The sequence below is a fragment of the Apium graveolens genome, chromosome 11, assembly GCF_009905375.1.
Source record: "Apium graveolens cultivar Ventura chromosome 11, ASM990537v1, whole genome shotgun sequence".
Classification (NCBI taxonomy): Eukaryota; Viridiplantae; Streptophyta; class Magnoliopsida; order Apiales; family Apiaceae; genus Apium; species Apium graveolens.
Genome location: NC_133657.1, coordinates 60,796,967 through 60,813,561, shown reverse-complemented (window position 1 = coordinate 60,813,561; position 16,595 = coordinate 60,796,967). Strand labels below are relative to the sequence as shown.

At 34.7% G+C, this 16,595-nt stretch overlaps 1 protein-coding gene and 1 long non-coding RNA gene across 2 annotated transcripts; both read right to left on the bottom strand.

Moving 5' to 3' along the window:
- Window positions 1-13,672: 13,672 nt before the first annotated feature.
- Window positions 13,673-14,147, bottom strand: LOC141697006 (uncharacterized). The gene is made up of 3 exons (XR_012564572.1): window positions 14,085-14,147; window positions 13,932-13,973; window positions 13,673-13,848 (listed from the first exon to the last, which is right to left on the bottom strand). It is a non-coding gene; the product is annotated as an uncharacterized LOC141697006 (long non-coding RNA).
- A 4-nt stretch (window positions 14,148-14,151) lies between these two features.
- LOC141695535 (zinc finger BED domain-containing protein RICESLEEPER 1-like) lies at window positions 14,152-15,102 on the bottom strand. Its single transcript, XM_074499774.1, has 2 exons — window positions 14,229-15,102; window positions 14,152-14,156 (listed from the first exon to the last, which is right to left on the bottom strand). Exons 1-2 carry the CDS (start codon window positions 15,100-15,102, stop codon window positions 14,152-14,154), a joined length of 879 nt encoding a protein of 292 aa, XP_074355875.1.
- Window positions 15,103-16,595: the final 1,493 nt, after the last annotated feature.

Genomic DNA, 16,595 nt, shown 5'->3' with positions numbered 1-16,595 from the left:
GACAACTGCTAGCCCCCATACATCTTCTCAAAAAGATGTAATGGCTGAAAAGGCACAAAAACAGTTACTAGATTCATTCTCTCAACAGGGTGCGTCTATTGAAATTTGCCTGTCGGCCAAGGCATCCGATGTAGTGTCACCCCTTCAAATATAAACAATTCTTGATGCACAAGGAAATGTTACACACACAAAGGATGAGTTGACGGAAACAAGAGTTTCGACCATTTTAAGGTCAGATTCGATTGTTCAAGGTTTGTTAATGGACCAATTGCCTTTACAGGTGTTAAGAGAGGATACTGATCCAAAAGCCATATGTCAGTGGTCAGTGTCTACCTCCCCAGGCTTAAATCCCCTGGATGCATCTGCGGATAGTGGATCTGACATAGGTGCAGATCGACAACTTGTTAACAATAATTCAGATATTACCTGATGAGTCACAATGAAATGTCTTCACAGACATTAGAAGGGAACTTTGATCTTTATGCTAAATTCGTTGGATCATTGTTTACCTTCCCAGAATTCAAATCTGGAACCCTAAAAGGGAAACTAGCAACTTGTAGATTATGACTCAGATTTATCTGACGAGTTTAACAAGGATGGGGATTTGCGAACTCCCATTGCACCATCTGTGACCTCCTTAAGGATGGCTAAGGTGATTTTCCTTGCAGGTACAGCTGGATTATGGAGCTATGAGAGAAGAGTGATACACTTGTGAGAATGAGTGTAAACACGAGTGGAGAGAAGAGTGAAACACATGTGAGGTACACTAAAACAGAATCACACACTCACAGTGAGGAAGAAAGAGAAACTACTTGTTATTTCTTTTCCAACCAAGTGAAATATGAGAACTCCTTCAGACGACAGCATACATTCCTTCTTTAAGGGGGAGATAAAATCTTAAGTAATAGTTTGGAGGATTCCTCAACTAAGGGGGAGAAATAGCAGGAAGGAAGAAAAAGATCAAACATGTACACTACACCACACCATGTTGTTTGTACCTACGGATCCTATTGTACGGGAGAGGTGGTAAACACAAGGTGATTTTCTGATAAGGGAAGAAGTTATTTTCTAAAAGGGGAGTACCATTGGTTTTTATCTGCGGATCCTATTGTACGGGAGAGGTGGTAAACGAAGGTGATCTTCTCTAAGGAAGTTAATTCTCATAGGGGGAGAAGCAAGAGAGATATGTGCTTCTCAACAGGAAATGTGGTTGTACAAAAGAAGATGAAACTACTTGAAGATATGTTCAGTCTAGAGGAACATCTATTTGGAATCTGGAAAAGGTTAAATGTCATCCAGAACTTTTCTGCTATTTACTTTGCATTTCTGTTTATATCGTTTTCTTATTTGTTAGTTGAGTTATCCTCTAGGTATTTGTGTGTTATTGTCTAACAAACAAATAGGGGGAGATTACAAGGCATATGTCATAGCCTATTTGTATATTCGAGGATTTAGCTCAACTCAAATAAAAATGTAATAAGTAAATAGTGGATCTACCATCAAAGAGATCTCGCAAAGTAACATCTGTAAAAAGATTCAGAAACAAGGTTCATCTACAGATTTGAGGAATTATAAACTGGAAGAAGTTCAAGAAATTGATCAAGCCTCAGTGATATAAATCAAGATTGTGGATTTAATCAAGTGACAGAGATCTCGTCAGGGTATCAGATAATTACAAGGATTTAATCTGAATTTAATCTGAAATCAAAGTCAAGACATGAAGAAACATCACGGAAGTTAGTCACTCATGAACCAGACAGTACATCGAGTGTCAACATTGAAGTGGTGAAATTGATTCATAATTCGCAGTGATTTTTAGAAGATTTTCAGAAGAATGGTTACTGTTCAGGATTAGTATTAATTCTCTATTAATTAATTAAGTCATATAATTTAATTAAGAAAATAAATTATATCTGCAAAGATTAATTTATTTATTAATTGATTAATTAATTTAGAATTAATATTAAGAATTTTCAGAAGTTTAATTGGATTAAAAACAATCTTAAATCAGCAAGACAATTGAAAATGAACTAGCATGACAATCAGGATTGTCATACCGATTGTCATGCCAAGTCATTTCAATTGTCCTACCGAAAGTTCTACTGGGAAGGAGATAGTCTTGCTAGTTCAACTGATTGTCTCACCGAAAGTCTTTCTAGTTCAATCAGATTGTCTTGCTGAGCTCAGGATTGTCTTGCTAAGCATAACAGATAGTCTGGCCGAAAGTCTTGCTAGTTAAAGTGAGTCTGTTGAATGATTGATAAAAACAAAAAGCAGCAGAAGACTCAATTAATCCAACATACGGAAATATTCAAGAACAAAAACAGAGCAGCCGCAGAAGAAATATTTTATCCTTCATCTGCAAACTTCAAGATCATAATTTCTAGTTTGTAAAGTTAAATCCAAACCACTAGAAATCTTTATCTTGTTCTTGTGTAACTATCTAGCGGATCAAAATCCCTAGAACTTAATCTTAAATTGCGTTTAGCATTTGAATCTTTTTATTGCAAAAATAGAAAAAGTTCATGTCGAATTTATTCTAGATTTGTGATAATTAATTTGAGATTAATTCCTTGTAATCGATATAGTTGTTGTAACACCTTTCAAGTTTAATAATATTCTTATTTAACTTGAATTTTGTTTCATATTTTTATTCCGCATTTAATTCGATTATTCGGTACTGTTTGTATTCAACCCCCTTCTACAAACACATTGGAACCTAACAGTTAGATTAAAACAAAACAAATGAGTATAAAACTCAGCAAGTAACTATATAGCAGTTCTACAATATCCAATCATAATATGCTTTACCAAACTCAGGGCATTCTACTTTATTCGATCTAGGTGGCAGATTTCCAGCTTTTGGGTTAAGGAAATGTTTTTGAAGAATAGTATGGGGCTTTCAAGGAACAAGGCTCAAAGCAAGACGAAAGCCGACATTCATCACAAATCATTAAAGGATCAGAATAGATCTTTCGATAGAGGAAAGCAACAGTATTTCAATATATAAAATCAATCTTATGATCAACAATTTTAAGAATCAGGGTTCTCGAGCTTTAAGCTTCACGATAACATAATCAACTCATTTCAAAGCAATAAAAACCATTTTCATTTTCAAACATCAATTTACTGAACAAAAAGTTTCAGTTCCCTTTTTAAATAATCAATTAGAACCCTTGATTGGATCACTTATCTTTCCATTTCATTATGTACGGGTGATCAGCCCCTACCGACCTCCATCCGGTCTTTAAGGTACCAATCAGCATAATTTCAGCCTTAAGTTGGACTAGCCCCGCTAGCCTCTTACCATGACTGGACTAGTCCCACTAACCTCTTACATCCCAATCCAATCCATCAGGAATTCATTTGGAAAACCTTGAGTTGGAAAAACAAATAGGTTTTCTAAAATCCATTTTTTATCATTACCAAGCATTTGAAATCATTCGGACTCTTTCAAGTCGAAATTCATTCTTAATTCAGATTTTAAGGAAACAAAGTTCAGGGAGTGATTCAAAGGTACGCAAGGAACAATTCATAAGAATTCTAAATTAGGGATAACAAAGCACTTAAGTTAGAAGGATCAACATTTGTTTAGGGATCAATAGGGTGATCAAGAGAAACAGGGTATCATTAAACAGGGTTAACAAGGATAATCAGAGGGTTCAATATGATTCATGGCTTAATAGATAACTTGAACAGAAAGGACAGATTATCAAAGGGTGGAATCATTAAGCTTATCAATAACAAATTATCAAAAACAAGGGTACTTCAAATCAATATCAGGGTTTCATAATTAAACAAGGGTTTCATAATTAAACAGTTCAATACTCTACATGGTATGAACAACATTCTCTTTTTAACCATTTACACAAGTAATCAGAGTTACTTGCCTGGATTTGCTTTCCTGAAGGTTGAACTACTGCCACCTAGTAAATCCTTTCCTTTCCTAGCCTGAATGCCCTCACGCTCCAAATCTACAATAAAACCAAAACCTTAATTAGATTCTCAACTCTCGTTCCCGGAATGATCACTCTATACGATAACTCGATTATATCCTTGACTCGAGCATACGAATATAGCTTATACATATAAGCACATAGCACATAGCATATCCCTTTCCGTAACTTTTATATCCTTATATACTTAATAATCGAAGCGCACTTGCTTATTCTTAGCTATTTCTCAAATCACACTATTATAACTCTTACGAGTACATGATTTATTCACAACCAAACATTTACGTCCATAACTATCACTTATATCTTTTAAAATCAATCAACTTAGTTCCCTTTTCTTTTATTCCTTAATTCGAACCACATACTACAATCAAGCAAACAAATTCATAGATATTCACTTATACACCTTCAATCATCCTTTTGATCATCAAAACCAAGTTTTTGACTTTTAATCCCTATGGCCTATTCGGCCTTATCACACAAAATCAACCAAATACTCACTTTAGTTCACATAAACACATAACTCATTCAAACACCATTAAAGAATCATTCTCCTTTCTTTTAATCATAAAAATTCGAACCATAATCATATATATACAATCAAATTTCTCAAAATTACACCATGCATCTTTAATCTTAGCATAATCCAACATTTAAACTAACATCCTTTTCTTTATCAACAATAATTCGAACCCAAAACATACATACATGCTCACATGCAATTCAAATTCATCTCTTCATTATATCAAACACTCATTTTCATCAATTCATCACTTAGCAACACAAAACCTTAGTCGAATTTTCCAGTTATCCGTACATGCATTCACTTATCTCTACATGCATGATTCTAAATCCACATACAAGCTTAACTATAATCTTAATTTCAACAATTATCGACCAATCAACTCCAATTTCAAAACAAATTAGTTTATTTGATTAATTTCTTTCTTGACACAAAGCAATCATTCGGCCCTAACCATATAGATTAGTATGCATGATTCGAATCAACTTCGCACTTCATCCTATTCCAAGATAATCTAACAATTTCTTTAACACATCGTTCACAAGTCATTTTGTCAATTAAACCAACTAAATTTCTTAACACAAATCCAAGAATTCTAATTTCACCTAAATCACAACATGCATGCATCATCTCAAGTTTATAAATCACTAAACAATTGTAATTATTCTATACTTTCTATCAACAACTATCCACCATCAATTTCATTATCAAAAATCAACTTGATATCTTTTTTTTAAAAAAACAAAAACCCATTTGGCTTTATAGAAAACACCACATGCAAACACTATAATTCGAGTGTATATAGTCTAGAGTTCAGTTTACACATCATAACTCACCACCAGTTCACCGGAGTTCATCATCGGTGGCGGTGGCTTCATGGCGGTGCCCTCATTCGAGGGTGTCCAACCACGAAACCCCCGTTTTCCATCAATTACTCAAAATAACTAACATGCACATCTTCTCTATCATTCATTTACAAGGAATCATGCTTAAACAAGATGATATCAACAAGAACAACAAGAACCAAGTGGTTCTCGGGTGAACACACACACATCGAGCACACACAACACACACACATCTACATGCAAGTGGGTATACACACATGCACACTCTTCTACCTACATATAGGTGTTTATCAAGAAGATTTAGGGATGATTGGTGAGATTAAGCAAGGAAAATAGAGGTATACCGAGAGAGATTGAAGAAAGCCGAGAGAGAGAGAGTGAGAGGGTTCGGGATAGAAAGAGAGAAAAAGAGAGAAGAGAAAGTGAGTGCACAAAAGAAAGAAAAATAAAGGAAAGTGGGTTTATATACCACTTAGAAACAAGGGCAAATTTGTAATCTACTAATTCCCTTTTCATTCTTATTTGTCCCTTCTTTTTACTAAAATGAAACAAGGATTAAATATAAAATATATCTCTCTCGGGAAATTGAGAATTATTGAAAATGACATTTTTAATACGTGGGCCTCGAAATTAGCTTTTTAACCATTACTCATAATAAGATTTTGAGCGGACGGTTGATTTTATATGAATTTCGCAATCTTGCCTTCCTAATAACATTTTTCACATAAAATCAATTTAAAAATGCAAAGACCAACAATCAAATTCACTTATCATTTTTAAAAAGTCTCTAGGACCACTACGAAGATAACAGAACAAATCCCATGTTTTTATCTTACTCGAATGATTTTATAAAAATACACGAAGGTTAATTAAACCTTTATTTAAATCATGTAATTCCTTTAAAATTCACAAAAACTGTCACAGATCACATAGCCATGCTCACAGACAATAATCTCACATATAAAATCACATAACGACTCAAGTCTGATCATAGAATTTATCCCTCTTTAATCTTTATCCTCTTTTATGCGTACCGAGTCACGTTCAGCCTGACGGCCCGACGCTCAGCGTTTCGATTACGCTTCTCATTATCTTTTCCAGTCAACACGTCACTTAGGACGAATTACTTTATTTACTCATTCTTTTCATTCAATCACACATAATTCACATCTTATATTCTTTAATTTCTTATTAGGACGGGTTCCGTTCTACCTGACGGCCCGACACCACAGCTTAACTTCTAAGCTGACTCTTTAAATTGGAACATTTTTATCCACGCTCCTAAACTCTAATATACAGATAAGACAATTAATCATCACTTAGTCACATAATTATAATCACATCATATATCACATACTTTATTGACTTAATTACGTCGCAAAATTCTCAGTCGTCACAAGATATAAGTTCAAAAGATGAAGTTACAAGATATTCCAATATACTTATATCTTTTTCGAATACTACTTGAACTACCACCGTTCAAAGTATAAATAGTTCATCTCATAGATGAAGCTATAAGACAAAACTTGTATAGAATCAATCTTTGAAATATCATCAAAATGAAATGAAGTTACGAGATACTTCATTTGATGAAAACATCATTTTAAAAACTCGACCCTGCCAACACTCAACAATCGCCCAGCCGTAGCCTTTCTATCGAAGTGCTATGGGTAGTGTTGCAGAAATATTCAAATAGATGATAAACTCATTACGGGAGTTTGCCGTGCCAGGAAGACCACTCACGAGGATCAGTCGCAGTCGTGCAACCCCATAATTTTCTACATGTAGAGGAGAACAGTTAGATTTACTTGTCGACCGAATGCTGGACTCCTAAGGAATGGACCGTCTTAGCGGAACTTCCGGGCCATTTGGGCCAATAAATAAGGCTGGGCCGGCGCCACTCGACCACTTACGCCACTCCTAGTTCAGATGAAATCCATGACTCTGAAACATAAAGCTCGTCTCCCCTTTCCACAAGTAGGAACTTGTTGATACGAATCCACCAAGAAGTCGCATCTAGTTGGAAATAAAAACTCACTGATATTTCCCAGGAGATGCCTCTTAATGGATTAACTTATTCCAAGAATTTTACTTCCCGAGTGTTGGGTAAGTAATCAAAAACTCTTTTATCAAAACAGCAACCTTATTGCGAATATAAAAATACATCACGGAGCCGGATCCCTCAGTTTTTTGAGCAAGTATTTAAATCCCCTTCAAAAGGAAGATCTTAAATTTGAAAACGAGTTTTGGGATCCACTCTAACTTTCAAAAATAGTTTTGATAAAGATTGAAAATAATCTCTGGAAATATTTAAAGTAAGAATTATTTGATAGTATCAATCATTTTCCGAATACTTGGCGAATATTGACACATTATTCTTTAAGAAAATAAAGAATATTATTTAATAAAATAAGCGGAGTCATAAGTCCTCGAATGAATATTCAAACTAATATTTATTAAATAAAATAAGTGGAGTCATAAGTCCTCGAATGAATATTCAGAGTAATATTCATTAAATAAAATAAGCGGAGTCATAAGTCCTCGAATGAATATTCAGACTAATATTCATTTATTAATAAAAATAAAATAAGTTTCATAAGTAGAGACTCTATTCAAATAATTAAACTAGTCTTTGAACGTAACAGGAATCTTAAATGAATATTCAAAAAATAATATTAACTTATTATATAAAACTATCAAATAAACATTATTTGATTAATAGTTTTGAAAACTGTATATATATAATATACTCGGGAACATCGTCTCCCGGTTTAGAAAAATGTTAACCTTTGGGTCCCCTATACTAAGGGTATACGCAAATAGTGCCTATCTCTAGCATATGTATTATGCAGTTTATAAACAATTGAATCGATAACAAGATATCAAGATTACGAAACAGGCATGCATATATATATATCATATCAACATGCTCCAATATATCGCAATATTTGCTAATAACAATCATGCACATATCACAAGATAATGCATATACATATATACATCACAACAACAGTTATACGGGTAGAAAACTTGTCTGAGTGTTCCGGGGTAGACTTAAGCTTAGAATGGGTCCGGGAACCTATGAACAACAACATAAGCCGGAATTAGACCACGATCGCTTAAGAAACTAGTCAAAACTCACTCATACCCTAACGGTCGCTTTCGGTCGCTTATACGTTTAATGATTTGCGTCAATCACTTGCATACCCTCGACTCCACCAATTTTAGTAAATTAACCGTTACGAATTTTAAGGCGACTCTTTCGCGAATACTTTACCAACTGCCTAATCCACCTTACATAATTGTTTCGTAATCCAATTAGTCTTTTAAGGGCCTTAAATAAGGTTTCAAAGTTAAGCGAGGGGTAATGGTTTGCTCGCGAAATGCCGTTACTTAAAACGGTCATTTCTCGTCGCTCGTAACTCGGATTTAGGCGAATGACATATCAAAACAAAGCTCGTAACATGAACTATATAAATATGGCAAAGGTTAGAAGCTTACAGTGAGTTCATGGGTTCTAAAGTTAAGCACATAAACAGTTAAGGAAAACCGGGCATCATGACGGCTAGAACTTAGCGATTTCCAATATTTTTACCACTCCAAATCAATCCCTTCCAACTACAATCCATCCATAACTTCAAGATTCAAACCCAGGCTACTGATCTTAGCCAAAACAAGCTCAAGATCCTAAATCCAATTCATTATTATACCATCTCCATAATCAACTAATCTACTTAGCAATCAAAGATCAATTCAAACTTAATTATTTAAACAACTAATCATCCATCCAAACCATCCCAAAATTCAAGCAAACAAACTTAGTACTTAAAGGTCCAGAAGTTTTATACCTTTATTTGTGAGGGGAAAGTTGCTAGGAAGCCTTAAAACCTTGATTAATCCTTATACAAGCTTGGATCTCATACACAATCAAGAAGACACAAAGTTAGGTTTTGAAGTTTCTAAAAGACCGATTGAAAGAACTGTAAAAATGAGGGTCTTACCATGCTTATTTGGATGAGACTTGTGAACAAGAGTTGTAGGCCATCTCAATATCTTTCTAAAGAGATATAGAAAATAATATTTGAGTGAGTATTAAAGGAGATATGGAAGTTTGAAGTTGCTGGTATTGTTTTGGCCTTTTGTTCTTGGAAGCTAAAGTCAACTTTGATTTTTGTGTTATGAATTGTTGGTTCCTGCTTTTTTTACTTTACTAATTAGATTGAACCATGGCAAAAAAAATACTTGGCTAATAATCATTCAACAAAACAAATCTACTTGTCATGCTTATGCCATCTTCCTTATGTCATCCATTTGTCACATGTCTTTGTCTTATGGTTTGATGATATCATAATACCTTGGATTCTTGTACAAGCTTGTCTCTTGGTTGCGTATTTGTTTTACGGTTCACTTAACTTTCGTTTTCGTTCGTCGTTTGAGGAATCATATCCGGGATCTTATTACTTGGGTTCCCCTAAACCTTTCTCAATATTTTATATTCCTTTTATGATCCTCTCTTATAATCCTTGAATTTAAATCCTTTTAATCATGTTACCTTATACTCAATTCTTTCGGTATCTGGTGAATTTTCGGGAAAAAATCAAAGTGTCCAGATTCGAATTCTAACGACCTTTACATACACTCATTTACTTTATGGAATACTAATACGATCTTAGAATTTCCATAACAATACTCCTATATAGCGTGGTCTGATAATTTTCCTTAATCAGCATCATCAGCAAAAAGTTATTGTTCATAAGTGTCTCAAAAATTCCAAAAAAATTTGGGGTTATTACAGTCTCCCCTCCTTAAAAGGATTCCGTCCCGGAATCAGATAGAAAATGAATAGGGATACTTTCTTAGCATTGCACTTTCTAACTCTCAAGTCAATTTTCCCACATTATGGTTCTACCACCAAACTCTGACTAGTTTGATAACCCTTTTCCTAAGCACTTGTTCCTTTTCAATCTATAACCCTTCCTGGTTGCTCCATATAGGTTATGTCTGGTAGCATGTCTATGCGCTCATATGCCCCTATTTGTCTGGCATCCAGATTACACTTCCTTAACATTGATACGTGGAACACGTTATGAACTTGCTACAGGTTCGGGGGTAGGGCTAGCTCATATGCTAATTTCCCAATACATCTTAATATCTCAAAGGGTCCAACAAATCGTGGACTTAGCTTTCCTTTCTTTCCGAACCTCATCAATCCTTTCCAAGGCTTCCCAAGAGGATACCTTTCACAACACTAGGTCCCCTACTTCATACTCTTTGTCCTTTCGTGTCAAATCATCATATTTCTTATGTCCATCTTGGGCTACTACCAGCCGTCCTCTGATTAGATCTATTATACCCTTGGTCCTTTGGACCACTGCTGGTTCGAGCACCTTGCGCTTTTCAACTTCATCCTAAGACAAGGAAGATCGACATCTTTTTCTATATAGGGCCTCGTAAGGCGACATTCTGACACTGTCATATCATCCATCATTGTAAGAAAACTCGATCTGTGCTAAGTGATCATTCCAAATTACTTTCAAGTCTATCGCACAGACTTTCATTATATCTCCTAGCTCTAAAGCTTTCGCTTATCAGTACTCATTCTTTTCTAGTTTGTATGCGAACTATCTTCCGTACATTATACTATTCTGGATATACCTTTACACGCTAGAGTTTTATAACCTTTTAATAAACGCGTCAACCTTAGTATCATGAACGCGTTTCCATTCCGAATACCACCATACTTATACTACTCATTTCCTAGCTGCTTCTATCTTCCAAAGTTTGATCAATCATATAGAAGTAAAAAAATTTGTTGAGAGATCACTATGATCATGAACACTTGTTCTATTGCATAGTCAGTATGGAAGGTGGTCAGCCTTTAGTACTCGACAAGAAATTAAACAACATGTGGTATCCTACTAGGCTTCTATCACACAGATAGATAGTCATTCGGCTATACCTCCCCTTTTGGAAGGGTTGTTCTTCTCAGCTTACACGAAATGAAAAGGAGAGAAAAGAACGAATTTAAGAGCATTATATAAAAAAAATACTGCCACAAAATATCTGGCTTGGAATCTACCTCTGAACTATAGAGGTTTATCAAAGGAGAATGAAACATATGTACATATGCCAACATCAAGTATTATAGCATCTTATTTCACATGCCTAAATATATTTGCTATTTCGTCCATCATTCTATGCATCCGTGCTCTTGTTAGAGCTTATAAACAATCATCTTTGAAACTCCCTCGACATCGAAAATCGAATCTGGGATTTCATTCTAGACATCATCATTACTAGAATTCTACGTTGCACCATAACCTTCCTTGTATAGTAATACGACTCTCTGCCGATAAGAAGGAATAAATATTTAATAGGTAAATAATCGACTTAGTTAGTCTATCGATGATAACTTATATATCACCATGACCCGATTAGTGGTACTCAATATCAACATCCATTACAATACAACTCTTCCGGCTGTTATCATCTCATTATTCGCAGATTCATTGTTGCATTACTATAATCCACCGCTGACCTACTGTATTCATTCATTTTTTCTCGGAATCTTAATAGCTAATCATACGGAGTCCATACCCGCCGTATCAAAATCTTCTAAGGATGTAACATAATCACCGTTTATGATCCATGAAGGACACCTCCTAAACTTTTCGTATATATATGACATGAAACAGATAAAATTGCAGAAGAGTTTCAATCAAAGCAACGATAGCAAGTTAACACCATTATTAACCATATGTCTTTATTAGGAGATATGAAGCTCAAAGGTTCATTTAGTCCTTTCATAACATGGTTCTGGCTTATCTCAAGATAGGACCTTCTAAGATAGGTAGCCCACTCACAGTGATAACATGAATCAAATCTCCACCATACTACTATTACTGTTGAGTATCGCACAATCATCAGAAGGAAAGTCAATCTTTTACACCATAATACAACCTTCACGGCTTTAACCATCATCACTGTATTCCTCTGGCATGAGCTCCTATAATTGCTCTCTTACACTTAGAGTGTCGGCCATCTCATTGGCCTTTCCTGATACTAATAGTTCCTTATAATCAATGTCTTTTGAACGATCTCCTACTAAATTTTCTACCTCATTTCCAATCACTGCTTGTGTGAAAATGCTCTCCCTTAAGATTTGGTGAGAAAAAAAATATCACCATTTTTCCATAAGTTACTGCCTCGGTATTTAGAGGTTAACATTGTCACGACTAACTCTCGATCATACTTAGGATGTCTATTATCTTGGGTCCTTTTTTTTTTCACCAATCTCGACCTTCATTGGGTCGATCTATACTTTCTTATAGTTCAACATGTGCCCCATCTGTCATTATTATAATTACGTCATATTTCCTTTATCAAAATTTCTATTCTTGAGAACTTTGAATATTACCTTTCTCCTTGTAAAACCTCTAAGCTTATCCTTAAATCCTTCATCAGGTACACCCTAGGTACAGGGCATATCAATACCATTTACTAATACTAAAATCATTGTCTATATAGTTCTGAAAACTTACTCCATTGATCTTTAAAGGTTGTTGTTACCTTAGTCCTTCCAATTTGTACTGTCAAAACTCATATTGTCCATATTAGGGCTGTCAAACGGATAATTCGGATACGGATTTGTCCATATCCGTATCCGTATCCAAAAATAGAAAACCTTATCCGAATTCGGATCCGTATCCGCGAATTTTAGGAAAAAAATATCCGTATCCGTATCCGCCGGATATTATCCGGATACGGATAATATCCGGATACGGATAATATCCGGATCCGTTTTTCCAAACATACACACACAGAAGACAAATATATAGATGTTTTGTTTGACCAAATCTAACAAAATTACACTTATTTTTCTATTTCCCCTTGCTTATTTAAACTGCAAAACCAACAAATATACTCGGATTATTCTGTCATTCAGTTTATTTCATGATATTTTAACAAATAACTATCCTTGAACTATGCCTCCTCAGTGGCTTTACATAAGCAGAAGAATCTCTCCTCAGTGGTAGACTTCTAAAGTAATAGATCAAGAAATATTCCACCACTACCTGAAATCTGAATCCATGAAGAGAAACAAGTTTTCTGCAAATGACAGGCACAACATACCTTGTTATTTCAAGGCAACATCCATTGCCTACCCGAACCAAAACTTATATTACTAACTCACCATTAAACCAATTTTAAACTATCCAGATTAATCAAGCAAGTAAATAAAACCATTCTCGACTCGGTTACTAGAAATTTGGCAAATATCAAACAGAATTTGACAAAATACCATATAGACGTTTAAAGCATCCAAGTCATGCAGAGTTACTAGAGGCTAAACATATGACATCAAACCAAATCCAATACATAGCAGATCTGCATTTCTTGTCAAAAAAGAGAATGTTCCATGTTAATTGATTGATCAGGGACTTCACTTCTTCCCACTTTTCTTTAGCCCAACACCTCCAAATGCACCCTTCTGTTGAGCTTTTGCTTTAAGCTCTTTCAGTGCCTGCAAACAATTGGAACAATGATTTAAATCGATTACAAGGTAACACGAGTAGTACATAAGACATCTCTAGAGCACCATCTAACCTTTTCCTCTTCCTTCTTTTTCTGGAGTTTAGCCAAATCATCCTGCAAAGATAATTTTCTATTATTCAAGAATAACACACTTGTTTTGCAAAATGCAGAATGTATAATAAAATAATGCAGAATATAGAATGCAGATAAAGAAAATGATCAGACCTGTTCATCAGAAGTCTAAATCCCAGTCACGGTAGCAACTTGAACCATACTCAGCAACTTTGCCAGATTAATCTAAAACAAATTTAAAGAATTACAATAATTTCAATCGATTCATAATATAAAAATAAGTTATTAACAACATACTATTCTTAATATCCGGGAACCAATCTTTGACACACATTAAAGTTTCAATCGATTCACAATGTGAAGAGGATCGAGTGTCCGTGATAATTCTTCGACACTTGCTAAAAGAACTCTCGGATGCAACGGAAGAAGTCGGTATAGCTAGTATATCTTGCGCCATACGTGCAAGTATTGGAAATTTAGGACCATTAAGTTTCCACCAATGGAGAATGTCAAATTCAGATTCGCTATCCATCGGAAACAAACTTTCTTTCAAATATTCATCCAATTCGCTTCTTCTTGCGTTCTCCACCAAATTACTACTTGCCACAAAATCTTGGAAACCGCCCAACCATTCTCCACCTAGTGAGCTTCCAATCATTCCACCACTTCCCGAACGAGTACTTTCCACAAGACCACTACTTTTTTCAAATTTCACAGAATATTCATTAAAAATCTGTGATAAAAACTCATGAATCTGATCTATATAAAAATCAGCTCTGAAATCATACACACCCTTGTATGCATATGAAACAATTGCCATCTTATATCTAGGATCGAGAATAACCGCAACCGTTAACAACTTATTGTATTCATCCCAATACTTGTCAAATTTAAGTTGCATTTTTGAACCCATCAAACTAATCCAATCATCACTAGATTCAGCCCACAATTTGATGCTTCTTCGAATTTGAATCACATCAATAAAATACAAATTAGCAGTTGGATATTTAGTGGCTGAATGCTTTTTTGTTATATCTGAAAAGATCTTCAAACACTCATATAATTTCTTCCCATTTTCCCACTCAGTTTCACTAGGAAAACATTTATATTCAGAGTCTAATTCTTTTAGACGTTCAATAGCAGGACGGAGTTCTAAAGAAGCAACAAGCATTTCATAAGTTGAGTTCCAACGGGTGTCAACATCTAAGGGAATACGTCGCCTAGTGTTGAGTTTGGTTTACAACAAAGCAATAGTGAACTTCTCATCTCTTTGGGCAGAAGATCCAATATATTTTGCTGTTTTTTGAATTTTCTCAATTAATTGATCTAGCAATTCTAATCCACTCTTCACGATCAAATTAAGGATATGTGGCATACACCGCATATGAAACATGTCACCATTGTGAACTAGTGCTTTCTTTCCATTTAACCATGTCTTAATACCTGAAAGCATCCCCAAATTATTAGAAGCATTATCAACAACAACCGAAGATAACTTATTATCAATATTCCACTCTAATATTCTCTCTTTTAGCCACTCACTTATATTAACACCATGATGTGGGTATGGAACTACACGGAAGGCAATAATTCTTTTGTGCAAAACCCAAGCATCATCAATATAGTGACAAGTGACACAAAAGTAGGATCGTTGTTGATGTTTGGGTTTCCAACCATCGGTAGTAAGGCTAACTCTAGAATTCAGATTTTCAATTTCCTTATATATACGCTCTTTCTCAGCCGTATACACACTTACCAAATCATATTTTACTGTATTTCTAGACCGGTGCTTGTAAGAAGGCATTACGTAAGAAATCCAAAGACGAAAATACTCATATTCAGCCATTAAAAATGGCAGATCATGTTTAGCAACCATTTTAGCATACAAATCTCTTTCTATAGCTTGATCAAATTTATGAACTCCTAATTTGGGTTGAGAATCCTGACTATTAATTTGTTTTCCTAAAATCTTTTGAGACACCGGGACTTTTACTATTCTCATTCGACATTTTTCCGCGTAATTTTTCAAATGAGTTGTCCCGTCTTTACTTGCCCCACTAAAAGGAGCATGATAATACTTACAAATAGCATCAATTTTCTGCGTACCTTCTTTGGTTTCACTGGTAATACGATTAAAGTGTTCCCAAATAGCTGATGTCAATACTCTTGGTTTCTTTGCTGCTGGTTTTTCCTTTTTTTGGCTAGCATTAACTTCTTCTGAAGTTATAGTGCAGTCCTGATCACTTTTAGAAACATTTGCAGCATATTTCGTTGATACCATGCCAACTGAATTAGATGATGCTGAACCAGAAGTATTTCCTATAATTGTAGAGAATAAACATCATGCTTTGGAATTTTCGGTAATACAAAAATTAAAACAAAAGATATACAAACATAATTGCACACTATATTTTATATATCAAAATTCAAACATTCAAACTCGTCGAACAACAACCTAAAATAGAAAAAAGTAGAATAAGATTCTAAGAACTACCTTGTTCCATTATTCGAATATTTAGTATTTAGCTAGGGTGTGTGAATTGGAAAACTCGACTACAGTACAGGTACTTAGATCTGCAACCAATTCAAACAAGAAACAAATCATCAATTATTAGATTAAAAAATAAGAATAAAATCAGATTACATATCATATTAAAAAAAATT

Coding starts and splice junctions, on each gene's coding strand:
- LOC141695535 (XM_074499774.1), bottom strand. CDS start 15,102: ATGCTTGTTGCTTCTTTAGAACTCCGTCCTGCTATTGAACGTCTAAAA.